This window comes from Pseudorca crassidens, chromosome 13 (genome assembly GCF_039906515.1).
Source record: "Pseudorca crassidens isolate mPseCra1 chromosome 13, mPseCra1.hap1, whole genome shotgun sequence".
NCBI lineage: Eukaryota > Metazoa > Chordata > Mammalia > Artiodactyla > Delphinidae > Pseudorca > Pseudorca crassidens.
Window position 1 is genome coordinate 67,160,498 of NC_090308.1, and position 21,229 is coordinate 67,181,726.

Consider the following 21,229-nt stretch of genomic DNA (forward strand, 5'->3'; position numbering starts at 1 on the left):
AATATAAATTGTTTAATGAAACGTGTATGTGTGTGTGTCCATAGTAGGTTGGGATATAAACTATTTTTAATACATTAGATAAACTGGGTCAAACCTTTTTCTCCTCTTTGGTGAAACTTGCAAAACTGCAAGTAAGAATTTGGCCTGCAGAGTTACCCATTTTGCTGGTGAAAGATAGTCTTGTAGACCACAGGGTCAGTGTGCGGAACTGAAATGCCGGGTGTCTGGACCCTCATTCTGAGTCTGCCCCTGCAGAGCCATATGCTTTGGACAAATTGTAGGCTTTCTGTGAACCTGTGTTTTCAGTCTAAAAAGAGAGGTGGCCTAGGTGAGCTCCTGTGCTCTCTTTTCAGCCAGGATTCTGGGCTTGGTACTCTTTCTAAAACAGTGAGGTATAAAAAGTGAATTGTCTTAAGGTTGTTTGAGCATTTGCACAGACCTGTTATCCATTCAGAGAGGCGGTCCTAGGAGGAGAAACGAAAGAGTGAAGCAAAAAATAATGTACGGCTCACTCCCACATGATCCTGGTTCCCGCCAGTACATGCTTGTCCCTCCCTCTAAAAAGTAGACGGTCCACTGCATGCGGATAGATCTTATGAAGGAAATAATGAGCGTAAAAACGCTTGGCCTGGTACCTGCGTAATAGAGCCTCAAAAAATGCTGAGTTGGGAAAGTGTTGCTTGAGGTCTCAACTCCAACAACTAGGCAGTTACATGGGCTACTCGTCACGAAAGCGAGGAAGGCATGAGTGTGTGGAGAAGCCAATATTGGAGAGGGAGGGGCACCTCTAGACCCATTTTCTGTTTCCAGTTATTGGATCTGCATATATTACATGTTCCCTTACTCCTTTGTGAGATGCCGGGGTGACAGAAGGTATCTTCCAGGTACCTTATTATCACTGTGTGCAGTAGGGGGACATCAAGTACAGAAGAATTCTCCAGTCTCATCCCCTCTGGTATTGGAAGGCTATCCAAAAAGAGTCTCCAACCATACAATAAAATAACAGAACCCATTTATCCCAGTCACGTTTCGGTATGTAGCGTCAGTTTTCTTGTAGGAGCTCAACTCTATTCTGAGATCATAGTAATTAAACTGAGCTAAGTGTAGCAAAAGAGTACATGTTACAAACTCAGTTAAAATTCTCCAGTGAAGAGCTCTCTGCTTGTAGCAGTTACCCTGCGTCCAGCGCTGTGAACAACCCCATTTGGGGCATTGTTAGGCAGTTCTGTTGACACAGGAATACATTTCATATGATTATCATAAAATTGTGGCCTGGAAATTGAGCAGCCATGGCGCTGCATCTCAGACTCACGTTTATAACAAGCTGTAATAAAGTAAACATTTTAAATGGATTTAAGAACAGGCATTACTTGTGATCACAAATGTAAGTTCAGTTGAAGTGCTTTTGAAGCCCAATATAACAAAGCAAACAGATTTCCTGGCGTTATTAACATAATTGTTCTCTGTTGGATTTCGATTTCTAAAGAGTTATTTAAGCCAAAAAAAAAAAAAAAAAACCAGCAAAAAGAAATGTAAGAATGAGCTACTTTTCCTTTTATTATGTCAGATTAAAACAAAAAATCCCAGATGTTCACTCTGCCACTTCCCCTAACTTACCAAATCATTGCCAACCTCTTTAACTGGGAGTTGACATTTCATGATTAATTAGGGGTTAAATTCAGCTGTTTGCTGTGCCATCAGCAGGCTCTGGAGTGGGGCTACCCAGCATTCATCTGCTGGTGAAACTCCAGGCTGTACTGTGTGATGGTTAAAACAGGGACTTAGCCCTCGCCCTTTCCTAAGGACAGACAATGACTAGAATGTCCACTGAACACCGTAGTGGGGGGGACATGACTGTATGTAAATTTGGCACCAATTAGATGGGTAGGATTCAGTTGTTCCTGGAATGTTTCAAAAGCAAAAATGGAAACGAGAGTGGTAACATCTGAAGTGTGGTAGCAAGTTAAAACGGTGACGATTTGGAGCCCTCGGGCACAGAACAGTACCAGGAGGTGATCACCCTGTCTTCTGTGGCAGCCAGCAGCTGGCTGTGAGTGTTCGCACCTTGTTACTTTCCAGCACTCCAATTCTGAATAAACCCCCCAAACAAACATCCGTCCTGTATTGTCATTTGGTCAGAGCAGACCCTCAAGCAGTGAGCCAGAGGCACAACATCCACCACTGCGGAAGCCATGGAGCTCAGGGTGGCAGGTGTCCTGGCCTAAAAGTTGGCACAGGTTGGCACTGGTGGGAGGAGCATCGTCGGAGACTCACTCAGTGCTTTCTGTAGTCGTGGGGCTGAGCTGACTTAGTCAAAATTCGAGGGAGGCGCACTAGGATGAGAATATCCTGTAACATGCGATTTAAAAGCGTTCCTGCCAAGCATGCCACTTACCTGATATGTTATTTTTATGAAGCATCAGGATTGTGCTAGGTACTTTTCAGAGGAAAGGTGAAAAGCCACCCACCTTATTTTAGTCTTCAGACTTAATTCCATGTAGTTTAGCACTACAGTCCAGAGAATAATTTCGTTCCTCATAGGCGACCACGGCTACCTTATTCAGAATATACTCTCTGGAGGCTTGATAAGAGCAGTTGAGTGGTAAGATATGTGTGTTGGGGGGGGGTAAGGGGAGGATTGCCCATGTACTTTTTGCTCTTTATTCCCGCTAGGACGCATTGCCATATATCCTCACCAGGACTGGACTAGAATGAAAACCTAACAGAGTGTGGGCGTGGGGGAGGGAGGGAGCTAAGTGAGAGATTTAATCTGGTTCCAAATGTGAGTTCTCATCTCTCAAAAATTGGGCAATCACATACTTCTAAATGTAGACATCTTTACATAATAGTATTTTTGTGCATTTTACATACATGAATAATTCTTTGCAAAGATTCCCCCCCCCCCCGCCCCCAAGTTTGAAAATAAAAGCAGATAAACCGGTTTCCCGGACAGAAAAGACTGTTTTAAATCACTGGAGCCTACTAAAAATTTAAATAGCTCTAATCATCACTGAAATCGTCCTCTGTTGTGTATTACTCAGCTGAAAGCACTTTAATTTCACAGACGTGACTTAGGACGCTGAGAACTTCCTTTGTCTACTCCCGCATCTTTTCCCTCCCCACTATAGAGATTTCCTCCTAACTTCTGTCCAGGCCTCTTTTCTCCACACTAGTATTAGCCAACCCATGGCACTGGAGGCTGGTGAGTTTTTTGTCTGTTTGCTCATTTTTGTTTGTTTTTCTCATGCAGCCCATGTTTCTTACCGTTTCTGTTTTAGAAGATTATATCACATTAAACTTAACATGACCTAAAGGGATCCGCACATTGCCTGTAGTTTATGGTGACTGCAAAGGATACTCCATTAGCATTTAGTTATTTAGTAATTTCTTGATTAGGAGTGAACAACAATAAAAGTTTCCTTTTCCTCTAGCATGAAGGATAATAAAGTATATAAAGTGCCCTGCACAGTGCTGGCTACAAAGCAGGTGTTCAAAAACTGTTCATTCCCTCCCTTTCCCTTCCCCAAGAAGGAAAAAAATCTCAGTCAATAATTTTAAAAGTAAATATCTCTGAAGGAAAATAAATCTCTTAGTTGCTGTACAGAAGAAACTAACACAACATTGGAAAGCAACTATACTCCAATAAAAATTAATTCAAAAAAATAAATATCTTAGGTAAAAACATTAAGTTAGTTTTGAGTACAAGTTACCAAAGTAATGAATTTGCTATTTCATCTGGTTTTATAATCTCCTCAATGCATGAATGTTCACACCCATAAAGATACACTAATTCATAGACATAATGCAGGATGCACTTTAGTACTTAGATATTTCAGAATAAAAGTGTTTGATTTGATGACCTCCAAGTTTCCTATCAACTCCAGAATATTGGATTTTATGAAAGGTATTTGTAGTGTGTTTTGGGAAAAAAAGATCTTTGTTTTTGAGGAAGGTATTTAGGGACTGTGACAGCTGATACAGATAATTTATTGTAACCATTTTTAAACTTTCAACCTCTTCTGAGTGGTTTTTGATATCCCCAATACCTGGAGCTAAGGAGGCAGATTTAAATAAATCCATCGTGAATGTCATTCAGAAGGTACATAAAGATACAAAACAGAACTCCAGGGTTTTGAGCAGTGTACTGTCACTCTGTGTTTGTGTAATGCTTTTGTCAATAATTCCAGAACTTCTTTCTCAAAGAAGAAGAAATATAGTTGTTGAGAAAGCATATATAAAAATAGAAGGCAGTGTGCATGGCAAAGTTACAGCTACTGTGGTCCAAGTATCTCAGTGAGAGTCTGCACTGACCCGAGGTGCTGAGTTGTGAGAAAGGAATCCTGGAAAGCTTTGTTTGCTCAGATGGGTCGCAGTCACCACAGAGCATTATCACTAAACTAAGGAGTTCTGTGTCCCTAAGCTAATGATTCAAAGGTGTTGTGGGTCTGTGCCCATTAATGCTGATAGGGCAAATCAAGTCATTTTAAAGACCAGGTTTACTCTGGAAGATGATCAAAAGGGAAGAGTGTCAACCTTTTTTTTTTTTTTCCTCTAAATAGTAGGCAGAACAGGAAGGAAATCTTTACTTATTATGGTAGCATTTGGTTTATTGACACATTGATCCAGCTGGAGGACAGTTCTCTTGAAAAGAATAGACAGGTTTTAAATGGGTCAGTGGAAAGAGATAAAGTTATATGTAACCAGCATGTATTGCTAAAGGAATAAACAAATGAACATTATTGGACCCAAATTGTTAGCAAGTCCTTGGAGAGTAAATGATGGACTCGTTGAAGTAAATTTGAACTATGCATTGACATTTTAGTGACCTGCCTAGCTCAAACATTAGATCCAGTGTATTGTGAACTTTGTTAAGCATGGATATTTAATGACCGGTAACACGATTTTAAGTTAGGTGTTTGTTACTGCCAATAGATAGACCATTTATCAAACTCAATCTGACAGATATACTTTATGAATTGCTTACTTTGGCTGTGAGACAGACATCTTAAAAAACAAGCAACATCAGTCAAGTCTGTCATGGTACTTATAACTATTTAGAAAGAAAAACGTGTTAGGCATGCATATTGCATTTTAGCCTCCTCCCCACATTAATGGTACAGGCAGACCTTGTAGATATTTCGGGTTTGGTTCCAGACCACTGAAATAAAGCAAATATCGCAATAAAGCAAGTCACCTGAATTTTTTGGTTTCTCAGTGTATATAAAAGTAATGTTTACACCAAACTGTAGTCTATTAAGTGTGCAATAACAGCATTATGTCTAAAAAAATGTACATACCTTAATTTAAAAATACTCTATTGCTAAAAAATGCTAACCATCATCAGACAGAGCAGGGTTGCTACAAACCTTCAATTTGTAAAAAAAAACAACAAAAAACACAATATCTGTGAAGTGAGATCGAAGTGCAGTAAAACTGCCTATAGGCATACAATCTATGCCTATAGATTGTAAAGCTTTCCTTGGTTGTATATCGTTATTATCCCACGTGTGCACTGAACCCTTGATCTACTTATAAATTCTCATCATGCTTGGTACTAAACAGTGCGATACATTGTGCCATAGAGTTTGGCAGTCTGTTTAGTGAGCTGTTAACCATTACCTCACCTTACCTGGCAGAGCTGCCTGTTCTGCCCACACAACCTTTTTCTTTTGCTTGTCATTGCCCATGGAAAGGTCTTCAGTCCAATAATGGCTTCTCATTTGGTCGAGAAATCAGACAAAAGCTTTGCAGCTGTGAAATGCAGCCCATTTTAAAATTAACCTATTGTAAATCCTTAATGATTGAGAAATTCTGCAATTTGCCGTGATGTGTGGTTCATGCACACGCAACCAGAATAGCAAACAGCAGAGATGGTGCAGGTCAACATGGTGGGCGTTTGAAAAGTAAAGGAAAAGAAACTTGATAAGACATCGTGCTTGGTTCAAACCAGCATGTTATGTTCTCCCGCCCTTCGTCTGTCACACATCACTTCGCCTCCCACCCACAGGCTCTCCCAAGTGGAATATAATCCTTGGAAATACTTACTTAAATTACAGTTTATTACACAAGAAGTAAAAGCTTCCACAAGTGTAGTTTACCTTTGCCTCCTGTAATACTTTTTCAACCTAGAGCCTAAATTCTTAGGGAAAAGGAGGGCACAGGTTTTTGACTCACAAAGACCTAGAATTTGAATTTTGATACCAAAACAAATTAGCTCTGTATCCTTATGCATGTTACTTAAATCCTCTGGGCTTGAGTGTCCACATCTGGAAATCTCACTGGATTCATATACAGATTAAATCAGATTATAAAACCTAATAGAGATGCAGTATGTTTCTCTGCCTCTTACTGGCTATGAGACTCTTAATCAAATTCCTTAACTCCTCAGTGCCTTGGCTTCTCTATCTGTAAAAACGGGGATACTTCCTAGAGCCGTTGCGAGGATTAAATAAATGAATCCACATAAAGTACTTAGAACAGTGCTCAGCATCTAGTAAGTATTCAATAATTATTAACCATTCTGGCTGACAGATATTAAACAGATAATCAACAAAAAAAATTGTATTTACAAATAATGATAAACAAGGTAGAGGAAAAGTTGTACAACTTATACGAGCTAGAAAAATAAGCAGGGGCTATGTCATTTAGTGCTGTGTCATGAGAAGCCACTGATAAGGGGATGACATGATTTGATTTACTTTTTTTTTTAATTGACATTTTTCTTGTTTCTTTTTTGTTTTAATTCATCTTTCAAAATTTACCTACAATAAATTCACTCCTTTTGATGTACAGTTCTGTGAGTTTGGACAAATGCATACAGGTGTATAGCCACCACTAGAATCAAGCTATAGTACAGTTCCATCACTTCCCCCCAAAATCCCACATGACACCCTGGTATAAGCGATCATTTCTCCCACTCCCAAACTCTGCAACCACTGTTCTGTTGTCTGTTCCTATAATTTTGCCTTTTCCTAGGGTATCATGTACATGGAATCACATAGTCTATGTAGCTTTTAAAATCTAGCTTCTTTAACTTAGCATACTGTATTTGAAATTCATCCATGGTATTCCATTTATCAATAGTTTATCAATAGTTCTTATTGCTGGGTAGTATTCCATTGCAAGGCTGTACCAACAGCCTTGTTTGTTTTATCTCTTTACCAGTTGAAGGGCATTTGAGTTATCTCCAATTTGGGGTGATTATGAGCGGAACTACTGCAAACATTTGTATTCAGGTTTTTATGCAAACGTATGTTTTCATTTCTCTTGGGTAAATACTTAGGAGTGGGGTCGCTGGCTCTTTTGGTAAGTGTATGTTTAACTTTGGAAGACAGTTAAGAAACTGCTAAACTGTCTTCCAAAGTGGTTATAGTATTTTGCATTCCCACCAGCAATGTGTAAGAGTTCAGTTGCTTGGCATTGTTGTCAGCATTTGATACTTATTTTAGACAAGCTAACAGGTGCATAGTAGTGTCTTACTGTGATTTCAATTTGCATTTTCCTAATGACTAATGATGTGTTGAGCATATTTTCATGTACTTATTTGCCATTCATATATCTTCTTTGGTGAAGTTTCTGTTCAGATTGTCCATTTTTAAATTGTGTTGTTTATTTTCTTATTATTGAGTTTTAAGAGTTCTTTATGTAGTCTGGATACAAGTCTTTTGTCAGAAATGTTATTTACGAATATTTTATCCTAATCTCTGTCTTGTCTTTTCATTCTTTTAACAGCATCTTTAGATGCAGAGCAGAATTTTATAGCTTTAGGTTTTTTGTTTAAGTGTACTTTCTGTTTTGAGTTAATTGTGTGTAAGATGAAAGATATGGGTTGAGGTCCATCATTTTGCATGTGAATATCCAATTGTTCCAGCACCTTCTGGTGAGAAGACTCTTCTTTCTCCATTGTATTGCCTTTGTTCCTTTGTCAAATGTCAATTGACCTTATAATTGTGGATCTCTTTCTGGGCTGTCCTGTTCCACTGATGTATGTGTCTCTCTACTCACCCGATACCTTACTGTCTTGATTTCTGTAGCTTTATATACTAAGCCTTGAAATCAGTTAGTGTAAGTTCTCCAACTTTGTTCTTTTTGTTTTGGCTGTTCTAGTGTCTTGGGCGTTCCCTATGAATATTAGAATTAGGTTGTCTATATATATAAAAATTCTTTTGGGATTTTGCTTATGATTATGTTGAATCTGTATAGTTAACATCTTAGCAATATTGAATCTTCCAGTTTGTGAGCATGATATATCTTTCCATTCATTTAGGTCCTCTTTGATATCTTTCTTTCATTGGTGTTTTGTAGTTGTCAGCATACAGATTCTGCATGTTTTTTTTTTAAATACCTATTTCATGTTTTTGAATGTTACTATAAATGATACTCCTTAAATTTTAAATTTCCAACTATTCTTTGCTAATATATAGAAATACAATTGGTTTTAGTATATTAACCTTGCAACCTTGTTAAACTTACTAGTTCTAGGAGCATCTTCATAGATTCCATTTATGTAAGTGATCGTGTCTTATGTGAATATAGTCTTTTTTCTCCCTTTCCAACCGGCGTGTATTTTATTTGTTTTTCTCTTAAGCAAAGGAATGATTTGATTGGATTTACATTTGTCAAAGACCAATCTGGCTGCACTGTAAAGAATTGATTGGGGCTTCCCTGGTGGCGCAGTGGTTGAGAGTCCGCCTGCCGATGCAGGGGACACGGGTTCGTGCCCCGGTCTGGGAAGATCCCACATGCCGCGGAGTAGCTGGGCCTGTGAGCCATGGCCGCTGAGCCTGTGCGTCCGGAGCCTGTGCTCTGCAGCGGGAGAGGCCACAACAGTGAGAGGCCCACGTACCGCAAAAAAAAAAAAAAAAAAAAATTGATTGGATGGGGAAAATGTAGAAGAAGAAACCAGTGTGGAAGCTGTTGCAGGAATCTGACAGACAGTGAGGGCTTGGGCTGTGATGATGGTAGTAAGAAAGGAGACAAATACTCAATGTATTTTGGAGATAGAACTGGTAATGCAGTGAATAGGAGGGAAGATAAAAGGGGAAGGGAGCAGAGGACACTAAAGCTTCTGTCACGAGGAACTGGGTGAATGGAGTTAATCATTTATTGAGATAGAGAAGATGAGTGAGGAATATATATGTTAGTGATCTAAGTCAACGAATGAACTTAACTTGATAGAAATTCTCCTCTGTACCCATCATCTAGTTTTTGTACCTCAAGCAAAGTTTTTCACTGCTCTGGTTGGTTTCCACTAAGTGCTAGATATAAGTCTACATATGGGTTTAGAGACTAGGATCTGGGGAAGGATGAATGAAAACGCTATGGGGCAGAGATTATCAAACTTTCTTGGTTCATGTTCCCTCATAGACATTTCTAATCCAAAAGAAATACCTAACAATTCCATTTATTAAGTGGATTGATCCAAACTACTTAATAAATGTTTGTGTCCTAACAGCTTAGCATGTGTTATGGACTGTATAATTTCTTCTTTCTTTTTTTCTTTTCTTAGTTTAATCTGTCATTATATTAAATACTATACTCATAGAATTTTTTAAAACTCCACTTTATATTGTCACATCACACATCTTCTCAGTTCCAGGCAGGTGGGGGCATGGAACTTCTCCTACTTGAGCCACTACCCTCTGGCCCCCATAAAGCTTGTAGCAGTCTGCTATGCACACTGGCACAGTGGTCATCCTAAAATGGCCTTAGGATGGGAATTGCCTTTGTTTCTCTCCTGAGCTGGATGAACTCCCTTGATTCCACATCTTCCTCTTTGTTTTCATTGTTGCCCTCATGTTGATGAAATAAAACTTTGGTAATCTCCTAGAAAAGAAAGTATGAAATACTAAAATTTTAAGAATTTGCATGCATGAAAATGTTCTGCTGTCACTCTTGTTTCATATTTTGTCATGATATAGAATTTAAATTTGGAATTTTTTAAAAGAAACTTGAAAATGTAATTCCATTTAAGGACCGCGTAATTTCTTAAACCTTGGAATCAGATTATACACCACCAACCTCATTTACTTTCCACATTGATTTTGGTGATACTTGGTTTTTATCAATGACAATAACCACTGAATACTCAGCTTTGCAGAGATATGTTACCCAAAGGAATCTCATGTTGAAAATGCGAACTCCTGCCAACTAATAGTTTGCTTGGTGTCCAACACGTGCCACTGTGTTTCCTGGGAAATTTAAAGTACCCCACAGTGCCTCTCTATAAGGTTGTCTCATTGCACAGTTTGGGAACTGTGGACTTAGGACCTTATTCCAAGACTTTTTGTTTTCTGTTTAAAGGTTTATCTCTTCCTGTTGTTTTTGTATCTCTACATTAAAAACCAATCTCATGTTTATCATCTTTTATGAAACATAGTTTATTTTAGGAATTTTTTATTATTAAAAATTATGAAAGTTAAGCATGTATTATGTAGAAAGTTTGGACAATACAGCAGAACACAGAGAAGAAACTAAGTCATTCCTAACTCCACCTTCTACCAATAACCAGTACTAACATGTTGTTGCTTTATCTGCCCAGTTATTTTATATGAAGATGTATTATATTTTGAATAATAACTATAACTAACTCTGATTTTATAAAAAGGTAATAATCTGTAGTTTAGTGGGGATTTCATACCCTGGAATTGTGACTCGTCTGTAATGACCTTTGGGATAAATAAGACCGAGTTCTAGCTGCTTTCTTTTTTTTTTTTTTTTTTGCGGTACCCGGGCCTCTCACTGTTGTGGCCTCTCCCGTCGCGGAGCACAGGCCCCGGACGTGCTGGCTCAGCGGCCATGGCTCATGGGCCTAGCTGCTCCGCGGCACGTGGGATCTTCCCGGACTGGGACACGAACCTGTGTCCCCTGCATCGGCAGGCAGACACTCAACCATTGCGCCACCAGGGAAACCCAAGCTGCTTTCTTTTTATTGGCAACTTTCATTAGTTGAACTCAGGATTGGAGGGCTTGAAGACCCCACCATTCATGAGAGAGAGGCTTTCTGCTACTGTTTCTAACCTAGCAAATGTGAAGTGTGTTATTTACCCAGTAGTTCTTCATTATAAAGGTGCAAAAAACACAAATGGATTTTAGTGAAGGAACGTTGTTGGAAGTGATTAAGTCTAGCATATTTTTAAAAAGGGTAGCTTGTCAAGCGTTTTATTTTCTCTAGTCGATGGATGCACTTGCTAAAAATAATATATTAAGGCCCTACTATAAGGTAGTAGTTCTAAAAGATTGTCTAATAATTCAGGTTTAAGCTATTTGTATTGTCCTGACACCACAAGGAAAACTTTTATAATTCCATTTCATTTCTGATTTATTTGTTGTTTTATTTTCTCTGCCTTCATTCCTAAGTACTAGACTTTGAAGTTGCATACGTGGAAACAAGATTTTTGTTTGAGTTCATCTACTTGAAATACATTTTAAAAATTCACCTTCTGTCACACTACAGAGTTAGAGCTTGAGTAGAATTTTAAATTCAGAAAAGAAAAAATGGTCAATGTAGTTTAGTTCCAGAAAGCAGTTCACAAAAGATGCAGTGGAAACTTCTAAGTATATATATATACACACATATATTCATATTTAGAGTCTCATTGTTACTCTTTGTCTGTCTCACACTCACTCCTCTTTCCCCCTCCCTCTCTTTTTCCTCAATAATTGAAAATTCTGACCAAAACAAGTGGTGTGTGTTAGTACTTTTTTAGCATAGTCTGGACTGTCGAAGAGTAATTTTTTTCTTGTAAAATCCTGGTAGAGGACCCCATGGCTGACTCTAGAGCTGAGGCAGAGAAAAGACAAGATGAGCCTAGAGTAGTAGCTTTTATTGCCAGGGACTAAATGCTAAAAATGCATAAGTAAGTAAAAGTGGAAGCAAGTTAAAAGGACACAGGAGCCAACCTGAGAGAGTTCCCAGTGGCTGAAACTAGAACAATTTGAGCAAGAAAATAAATGACAATACTACTTTATCATAAGCCAAAGAATAAAATAAATACCCATGAGTTCTTACTGATACAAGTAAGCAAATAAATAAATGAGGGGAAAAGGCAAATCTTCCTTACAGAAGAAATCCAGATAATAAATGTAGAAGGAATGGAGAAAATAGAAAATTCCATTAGAACGCCACAGTAATAATTGCTGCAGGCAAGATTCATGGATGAATGCTAAAATTAATGAGCGAAACTTTTAAGAAGAAAAGGGATGTTTGTCTAGCCTCAAAATCTCTCTCCCAGGAAATGTATTGATCTCTGTGGTGCTTTTAATAAATGTCCACAAATTCTTTGATACCCTTCCTTCCAGCAAGTGGCTTAATTCCCTTATCTCTGAGCAGGGCTAGACATAGTGCCTGGAACTAAGAGTATGGTAGCTTCACAGTAGAGAAACCTGGCAGATACCATCTTCGCCAAGTGATCAGGGTTTGTTTACACCTCCAGGAAGAAATCACGTTGATCTCATCTACCCCCAGACATTACGCAATGAGAAGGGCGCTTTACCTCTCTGGCGTTCTTTCCCAAAATTCATAACCTCAGTCTAATCATGAGAAGACATCAGGAAATCCCAATTTGAGGAACATTCTACAAAATATCTCACTAGCACTCTTCAAGAGTGTCAAGGAAGGTCTGAGTAACTGCCACAGGTTGGAATAGACTAAGCAGACATGACAACTAAGGAATGCAGTTTCCTAGATTGGATCCTGGAGCAGATAAAGACATTAGTGGAAAAACTGATGAAGTCTGAATCAAGTCTGTAGTTTAGCTGATTGTATTGTACCAATGTTAACTTCTCTCTTGGAGTTGATAAATGTAACATGATATGCGGAATATGAACATTAGAGAAAGTTGGGTAATGGGAATCCTGGAACTCTCTGTACTATCTTTACAACTTTTCTGTAGAGCTAAAATTGTTTCAAAATTAAAAGTTAAAAAACTCCCAGCTTACTGGTGTCTTTCTCAATCCAACGATATTCGTTATTTTAAAGTGTCTCTAGAGCACATTAGTTCATTAGTTCCCCCTCCCCTTCGTACAGTCTCTCTAGAAAAGAAAGATGAGCTCTTGATAACAAAACAGCTCTCACAGAGCAGGGACAATAAATTCTAGGGGCTTGTGCTCCACCATTAGAGACGGAAGCGCATCTCTGCCTGCTCTGAGCGGCATGGTTCAGCCAGCGCTGATGGTTCGCCTTTTGTGACTTGGTAGTGTGTCCAGCATTTAGGTTCCAAAAACTATTCCTTTAAAAAAGTGCAGAGAGGAGCAACTGTGGTTCTGCCTGCCTCTGTCTTGGGCCCTTCGTTCCAAGTATTACCATTGACCTGCTAATCTAAAATCTTCAGAGGTACTAGATCTGGTTTCATCTGACTGTCTCTTAACATCGGATTATTGGTAGACTCAAATGGTATCAGAAGTGTGGTACTCAGAAAGATGGATACATGAAAAAAATTTTTTCTTCAATATAAAATACACTGTATTTTCTTTTCTTTTCCTTTTCTTCCTTTTTTTCCCCCCAAAACAGTAGAATCTCATTAATCCAATGTAATTATGGGTACAGATGTGAAATCTTGATTTATAAATATTTTATTCTTATTACCTTCAAGCTCTCATCAACTCACAATAGGATAACAGAGCTGAGTATAAAAGGCTTAACCAGATCCTATTTTAGTAAATAATAATAGGTGATGGCTGAGGATGATTATTGTCATAGTAACAAATCAGAATTTGGATACTAAAGTTCAACTCCTTCCCTGTATGCTAATCATTCTCTTCATCTGACCGTTAGTGAAAACTGTCTTTAGTTTGTATACATATGGAAGATATTATTTTAGATCTTAAATCTATTTTATTACCTAAATACATTTATTAAAAGTTAAACATATTTTATTACCTACCCAAATTGAGTACCTTGCACTGTGTCTATCTTGGGAATATCACTGGTGTGATCAGTGAAGAACAATGTACTGTTCTTGAGCATGGAAATACGTTTAGGTTAGTGGTAGGTGCGTGCATTTTCTGGAAAGCCCTATTTCCCGGATTGTTAATGCGTACCCAGGTAGATACACAGATACTTAATAATACTGCCTAATCGCTGTAGTCAGATGGAGCAACACATAATTTATAGCAATTCTGAGACTAGAAACAGAAGAATGGTAAATATGTGATAGAGATGTACTACGATTGGTAGTCAGTAGAAGTGCAGACTGCACATTATTGATAGCCAGCCATGCTTGTAGATGTGTGTGATACAATTTTCTTGACAGGTATTTTCAAAGTGTACCTTTCCATGTCATCTTGGTATCTTTAGTAAATTTATTTGTACACTTAAAAAAAAAAGCAATGTTTCATTTCCTAATTTTATATTCAATTAAGAATTTTAGTGGTTGTCTACTATGTGCCAGGCACTTTCATTTATTATTGCTCCAATGTCCCAGTGTATTAGAAACTCCTTTGCCCATTTTAGAAATTAGGAAATGGAGAATCTGAAAGGTTTAGAAACTTATCTGTTAGACCCTACTTATGGTATAACATAAGTGGTTACCTTACCTGAATAAGTTGCCTAACACTTGGATATAGATAATGTATCAGAAATAAAAGGAGGTAGATCCCTAGGAAGGGAGGGAGGGGAGTTGAGACTAGAATAATGAATATTTGAGAATAAATTTAGCAAGTTTGCTAAGTAAGTAGAGCATCACTTTCTTGGGCAGGTCTGATTCCAATACACTGAATGTATTGGTCCTGTCAGATTTGTTGAAAATGCAAATAGTCCAATCAAGTGTAACACTCATTAAGGGAAAAGGACTACAATTTGAAAGTTTTTATGGAGATATGCACTGCCTAATCTGTGAATTGAAAGCATTATTTAAAAATTTGCTTCCCTTCGTATTCCTAGGTGGTAGTGAATATGTGGGTAGAAAAAGGAGAGCATTTCAAATAATCCTAATGAAGTTAACTGATTGCAATCTTCCGTATTGTGAGGAAAAGTTGTTAGCTGTGAAAGACGAGGACAGAATTAAAATATTACCATGACTGGCATTTGATTTGAAACTGCGAAGATAAGCTTAGGTTCCTATTTATGAAAACCATCCTCACAGCCCGATGAAATATCTTTTCAAAGGTTCTGTAGTTGCCATGGATACTTGTTAGCGTTGATAGACTAAGTTGTAATCCATATGCAATCATCTGAGGTGAAGTAACCAAAAAACCTACCAGCTAATATCAAAGGTGGCTTCATCTCTAAATTCATACCGGTTTGGAGATGAAAAGGGTAAATAGCCTAAAGATTAGGCTTTTAGTTAATTATCACTGCTTGAAAAGCAAAATAGTTAGGATGCACATTGCCTGAATCAGATCTAATGTTTACTCTTTATGCGTAACTTTTTATCTTAACCAGTAAAGGGGATTTCTTAGATTCCGACATAGGAATTTAGATGGTGTGGTCTTTCTAAAGGTTGTTGAAACCTTCACAGATACTCAGTTTCTGAAAGCCAGAGGGACACAGACAATATCGAAGGCATTGGTCCCTATGGTAACGTATTTGCATTTGGCCCAGAAGTGGCTGGTTTCTCCTTAGCTTCTTTTAATTGCTATATATTGACAACCGTTTTCACGACTATTTATAAGGTGTCAGATTGATGAGCAAGTGTACAAGGGAGTGCGCACCACATCCTTGGGCTTGATTAGATGCTTCGGATGACAAAGAGCTCTGTGTGAAGAGGCACCGAGGTGTTTTTGGCATTTCCCTAATGCGTCTGTCACGTAGTGCAGGCAAGAAGCCTGTCAGATGATTTAAATATTTTCCTCAATTCTCTTTTAAAACAGGTGACAAAAGAGCTAAAACAGTATGACAACAAAATTATAGAATGCAAATTCGAGAACAACAGCTGGGTCTTTATGAGACAGAGAACAGACAAAAGTTTCCCTAATGCCTACAACACTGCCATGGGTGAGTGTGACACCCTCCCAGTGGAGGTTACATGAACCACCCCCCCCCAAAAAAAACCCACAACAACACACAAAAGCTAAAATGTTAGAACCAAACTGTGCTGCCTTTTGTGGTTCAGCTTTGGGGGCAGAAGGCCGTGTGGACCGCGGAGGGCTGGTGGCAGGTCTGTGCCCCGTGTGGCTCCTGTCCTCCCTCACCTGTGGGCTGCTGCGGGCACCCAGGAGAGGGGTTAAAGGGCAGGAAATCGGGCTGCGGACAGGATGAATTTGTTGAATGACAGCCACAACAAAAGCCATGGTAATTGCAGATCCATTCAAAATGCTGAAGCCATCGTCTGCCAGATGGCAAAAGATGGCATGAGCAGGGGAAATGTAATTTCCAGCTCCTAAGATAGTTTTACAAACAATGAAGAACAAAGTCAATGAAAACCTTAAAAAACATAAAATAAAAAAAAAGAAACGTAAAACCTGCTATGCTGTCCTTCAGGGTGTGCTCTGGGTACAATGTGAGTGCTTTGGGAATTCAGAGTAGTGAGGGTCTTTCATGGGAAACAGCACATATTAATTAGGTCTCTAAGGTGTAAACTACTACTGGCAGCAATTCTGGGTTGCTGTTTTTAGTGGAACTGAAAGAAAAAGACAGATAAAAACCAAGAATAAAGGTTAATAGGATTATGCACTTTGAGTGCTCAGTCAGTGATGATGATGATCGTATGATAAGCTTATGAGATAATATAGAAATTGCCACTTTGAGTTTTGTGGCTTAAAAGTTACTGTTGTACGTTCGAAGGTTCTTGTTGGAACTAACGTCTGTGTTCAGACAGGATGCGTTAATTTGGAAAAGAGGAGTAATTAAGCCCGTGTTGTTTTCCTAAAACCAAGTGGGTAAATACAATTTTGATCACATAGGGAAAGGTGCTTTCTTTAATAGTCATTTTGTTGTAATACCTTACTTCAAGCAAGTTACTAAAATAAAGAATAATACGCTCTGCCAGCTACACTGCAGCCTCCCCGTTCGGCGGGCACGGTGGCTGGTGCCGTACACATGCCTCAGTGTGCGCTTCTCTCTGAGAGAGAGAAAGACTGGAGGACTAGAGCGCGCACTTCCTTTAGAAACTGTGCTTAAATATGGACATAGTGTGACGCACTGGGCGAGATCAATATCCTATACAAACTGTTTGGAGGGATCAAAAACTGTAGTGAAGACAGGCTGAAACCCAAATACTTAAAGTTTGGGTCTAGAATTAATAGTAAAGAGCAGCCACCAGAAATGCACTCATTTCGGGGGTGGGGGAGGGAGGAGCACAGTTGAAGCCACAGCACTTCGCCCACGTTGGGAAGATGGAAAGTTTTAGCATGTTGGGACGGAAACGTCTCCCCGTGTCCTCATCTCCCTGGGGCGAGTCAGCCGCCTCCATGAACCCTCACACGAGACTCACGTCTCCCTTTGTCCACAGCCGTGTGCAACAGCATCTCAAACCCTGTCACCAAGGAGATGCTGTTTGAGTTCATCAACAGATGTGCGGCAGCTTCTCAAGGACAGAAGCGAAAGCATCATCATCTGGACCCGGACACGGAGTTCATGCCTCCACCACCTCCCAAAAGACGTTTGATTTAAAGACCTGCCTCTGACTTCAGGATTGAGAGGAAAGATGAGTGAGGAAAAGTGCTGTTGCCCCATTTTTTTTGCGACCAGAGAAATTCAAAACAGAGTGTGGCTTGATGTTGATACACATTTGACTTTAAAAAAAAGAAGAAGAAAGTATTGTAGCCAGCCTGTAAATACTTGATGCATTTGTTTCCTCAGTGCTACAGTACATCATGGACTTAAACATTTTGTTTATAGCTGGTAAACTCAGCCTTACCTTGTGGAATCTGAAGACTGAAATATCCAAAGGTTTAAATGAGATCGAAATCAGTTAAAAAGAGGCCTTGTTTATATATGGATAACTTCCACTTTAATTTATAAAGTTAGCAATCTAGAACTGTGAGCGCCTAGAACACTGTATTTTTTAGAAGTTGTATTTCAACTATGATAGATTTTCCTTTTAAAACATTTAGATAATGGCATTAAATATTCTTGCTATTATTTATCATGGATTTCCTACATTTCTGAAATTCTTGTATTCAAAACCAAATGACAAAGTTGTTAAATATTGTGCTATATTAAAGAACTTGGTCTGGCTTATATCATTTTAAGAAGTTGTTTTGGAAATGGAAAAGTAAAAAAGTAAAGCTCCAATTATGTTAATTTCATCCTTTCTAAAGGAGGTATATTGAATCTTTTCATCGTCTCTTTCTGTTGTTTGAACTGCAGTATCAGCTATCCAATGTATCCACTCTGGCAGTGGTCCCGAGTTACTTCATAGAACTTAGAGACACACCACCCGGTCCTGTGTGTGTTGTTCTCCTGGGAGACTTTTGTTCTCTTTCTTTTTTTTTGGTTTTAACGCCAGGGCTACTTCTGCTGTACCTCAGTGGTAGCACATTGTAAATTACGTTAAAACACACAACTCACTGTGATGATGGGAGTGATATCAGATACAGACAGTGTTGTATTTGTTCCCTTGCACCAAACAGCAAAGGAAATGCCAGCTGACTCCTTTAATTAGAAGGTAATGTCAGTGGAAGAGAATGCTGTCACTAGAAAATGCTCTCCCACTGCTTGATAAATGCAGAGGCAAAGACTAGACATCTGTAGGAACTAAACATCAAGGAAGCCAAGACATTTATTTTCAAAGCCAGAATTCTCTCATCTTCTATTCTGGGAATGCTATTTCAGTTATACATCTGAATTTAAAAAAACAAAAAACAAAAAAGACATTTACTGATAGATAATGGATTTAAAGAGTGGCTAATTGGTCACATGCCATTGTTGGGAAACTGTGTTCTGATTGGTTTGTGAAGGAACTCTTGAAAATTAGCCTACTAGAAGCTAATGTATTTATTTTTAGAGGTACAGGTTTTAAGTATGTGTATTTAAACAAATTTTCATGATCTGAATTTTATATATGTATATGCATATATATGTGAATATATGCAGCAGTGTATATTCTTCTGCTAATACAGTGAGAAACCCAAACAGGTCACGTAGTAGATTGAATATCTGATAGGATTTCTATATCAAATAGCACAGATGAACCAAACATGTATTTATATTCACCCGAGTTTTAATGTTTTTAAACAAAGTTTCTTCCTGCAGTGCTTTTCTATATGAAATACTAGAGTCATGCTTGGGCTTCTTCCTTTATTGTTCCCAAGTTACGTAATGTATAGTGAATTTATTCAAAATGCCATTTTAGTGTTTCTTTCCTAGAGTACTTTTGTGCGTTTGAGCACAACAGGGATTAAAACATCTGACTGCCGCACTAACTATTGAAAAATGGAAATTGGTCAGGGTTTCGTGGTATCCTGTACAAAGCAGATCTAAAAAAAACGCCTATGCAACTCCAAATAGTCCGACGCCTGCTCTACCAGGATTGGTGGCTCTTTTCACAAGGTGCATTGCTTTCTTCCAAATCCGTGTAAACGCAGAAGGCTCTTGCAGATGTAAGAGCAAGCTTTTGTCAGCAGTCTTTAATGGAGTTAAAATGTTTATGGTAATTGTAACCTTTTAAATGAGTTACGTGAAAAGAGCATCTCATTTTTAATACACCCAGATATTTTCTCCTTGCCTTTGTGCATTTTCCAGGACTTCATTTTCTTAATTTATCTTTTCCTTTCAATTGTAGTGAAATATAATAAGTAGATCCCATTTAGCCCCTGAACACATTGCCATCTGCAGTGTCATAAAAAGTCATCTGGGAAGTCGGGGTGGGGGGTGGGGGTGGAAGTCTGGAGTCAGGATTTGGGACGTCATGAAAGAAACACTTTCTTTCTCAGCCCACTTCATAATAACTGTTTTCTGACACTGAAGTTTTGTAGATGAGGATAAGAAAACTTTACTTTCCTGAGCTACGACATATAACTTTGCTTTCTGTTTGGAAAAGATGTGGAAGACTCGGCTGCCTGGCTGGTTACATTTGCTTTCCATGAAATGCTCAGAAAATGTCAGGACATTCCTTCTCTTAATTGTGTGTCAGTGCAGTATTGTAATAAAACTACTGATTTAAAATAATAGAAAGTGTATCTACTTTGTTTTCCTGGTGATGCCTTTGTGTCCCTTTATATAACCAACGCACTCGTGTCCCTTTTATTGCTGGCATCAGATCCTGCTGCTGTCCACCATACCCATCAAAATCCACCTGGTTTTGTTGCGTTCTAGAGATTAGCATGAAGACTTGGAAAATCTTCTGTTTTCCTTCCTGAGAAACCGAGAAACTTGGAAGTTAAGAATCAAATACTTCCAGATGGAGAAAACTAATGTGGTAGAGAAAACCCCGGGGCTCAACCCAAAGACCAAGTCTAGGCTCTGCCTCTCGTTGCTTCTCCTCTCTAGAACTTGTTTCTCCCCGCCCCCATCTATAAGATGCCAAGATTGGATCAGATGATCAAAAAGAAGCTTTTCAGGTCTGACATGATTCTTGTGTAAAAACCAGTGCTTTGTAAACATCCTGTATTCACAATAATAGCAATATGACCATTATGGAATAGTCTCCAAGCCCAAAGATGCCCTAAAGACAGCCACTCTGTGCAGGGAGTTACCGTCATCAGCCTCATTTGTAGCTGAGGAAGCTCGACCCAAGGTAACATAGCTAGTTAGTTGTGAGCTGAGACCCAAACACAGGTCTTTCTACTCCAGGTCCTAATTTACTGTGCAGTCAGTACTCCCTGAAAGGCTCTGGTACAGCCTCTGTGAGGAGGGCTGCTTCTGTGCCAGGGTCCCAAAGTATTGAAGCTGTTTCTTTGGTGCTAACAGGTAATAGGCTCCAAGCACCTCTCTCCAAAATAAGATGAAGTTGGGAGCAGGAAAGTAAACACATTTTTAGGACCTTATTTAACAATATTTAAATGTGAGTGACGCAGAGGCCGTGAAAAGAAGTTTAACAATTCTCATAAAGATGCTAAATTCCAAAGATGCAGTTAGCAAGACATAAGTGGTTAAATCACACACTGGGCCAGCATTTCCTGATTGTCACATAGTTTGCTGTCAACTCTGATGCTTTGGCAGGTTATCGTCAGCCTTGGTCAATTCCAGATGTGTCCATCCCCTCCCTGGACTCAGCTGTTAGGCGACCTCCCAAGCTTCTAAGAAGATTTCACATTTCACAAAAATCAGTGCACAGATCTGGGGTAGCCAACTGTTTTGCCATGAAAGGTCATTTACAAAAAACTGGGTTGCCATCGTTTCGTAAAA

General features: G+C 38.8%; 1 protein-coding gene across 2 annotated transcripts in view; it reads left to right on the forward strand.

The window, feature by feature from the left end:
• The window catches only part of RNGTT (RNA guanylyltransferase and 5'-phosphatase), a 219,463-nt gene extending 199,407 nt beyond the window's left edge, over positions 1 to 20,056 (forward strand). The window contains exons 15-16 of one of the 2 annotated variants that reach the window (XM_067702600.1): positions 15,811 to 15,934; positions 17,391 to 20,056. In XM_067702600.1, the coding sequence (XP_067558701.1) occupies positions 15,811 to 15,934; positions 17,391 to 17,551 (285 nt within the window). In that variant the 3' untranslated portion in view covers positions 17,552 to 20,056. The remainder of the gene's footprint in view (positions 1 to 15,810; positions 15,935 to 17,390) is intronic. The other variant, XM_067702601.1, reaches the window with a different exon arrangement.
• The last annotated feature ends 1,173 nt before the right edge of the window (positions 20,057 to 21,229 follow it).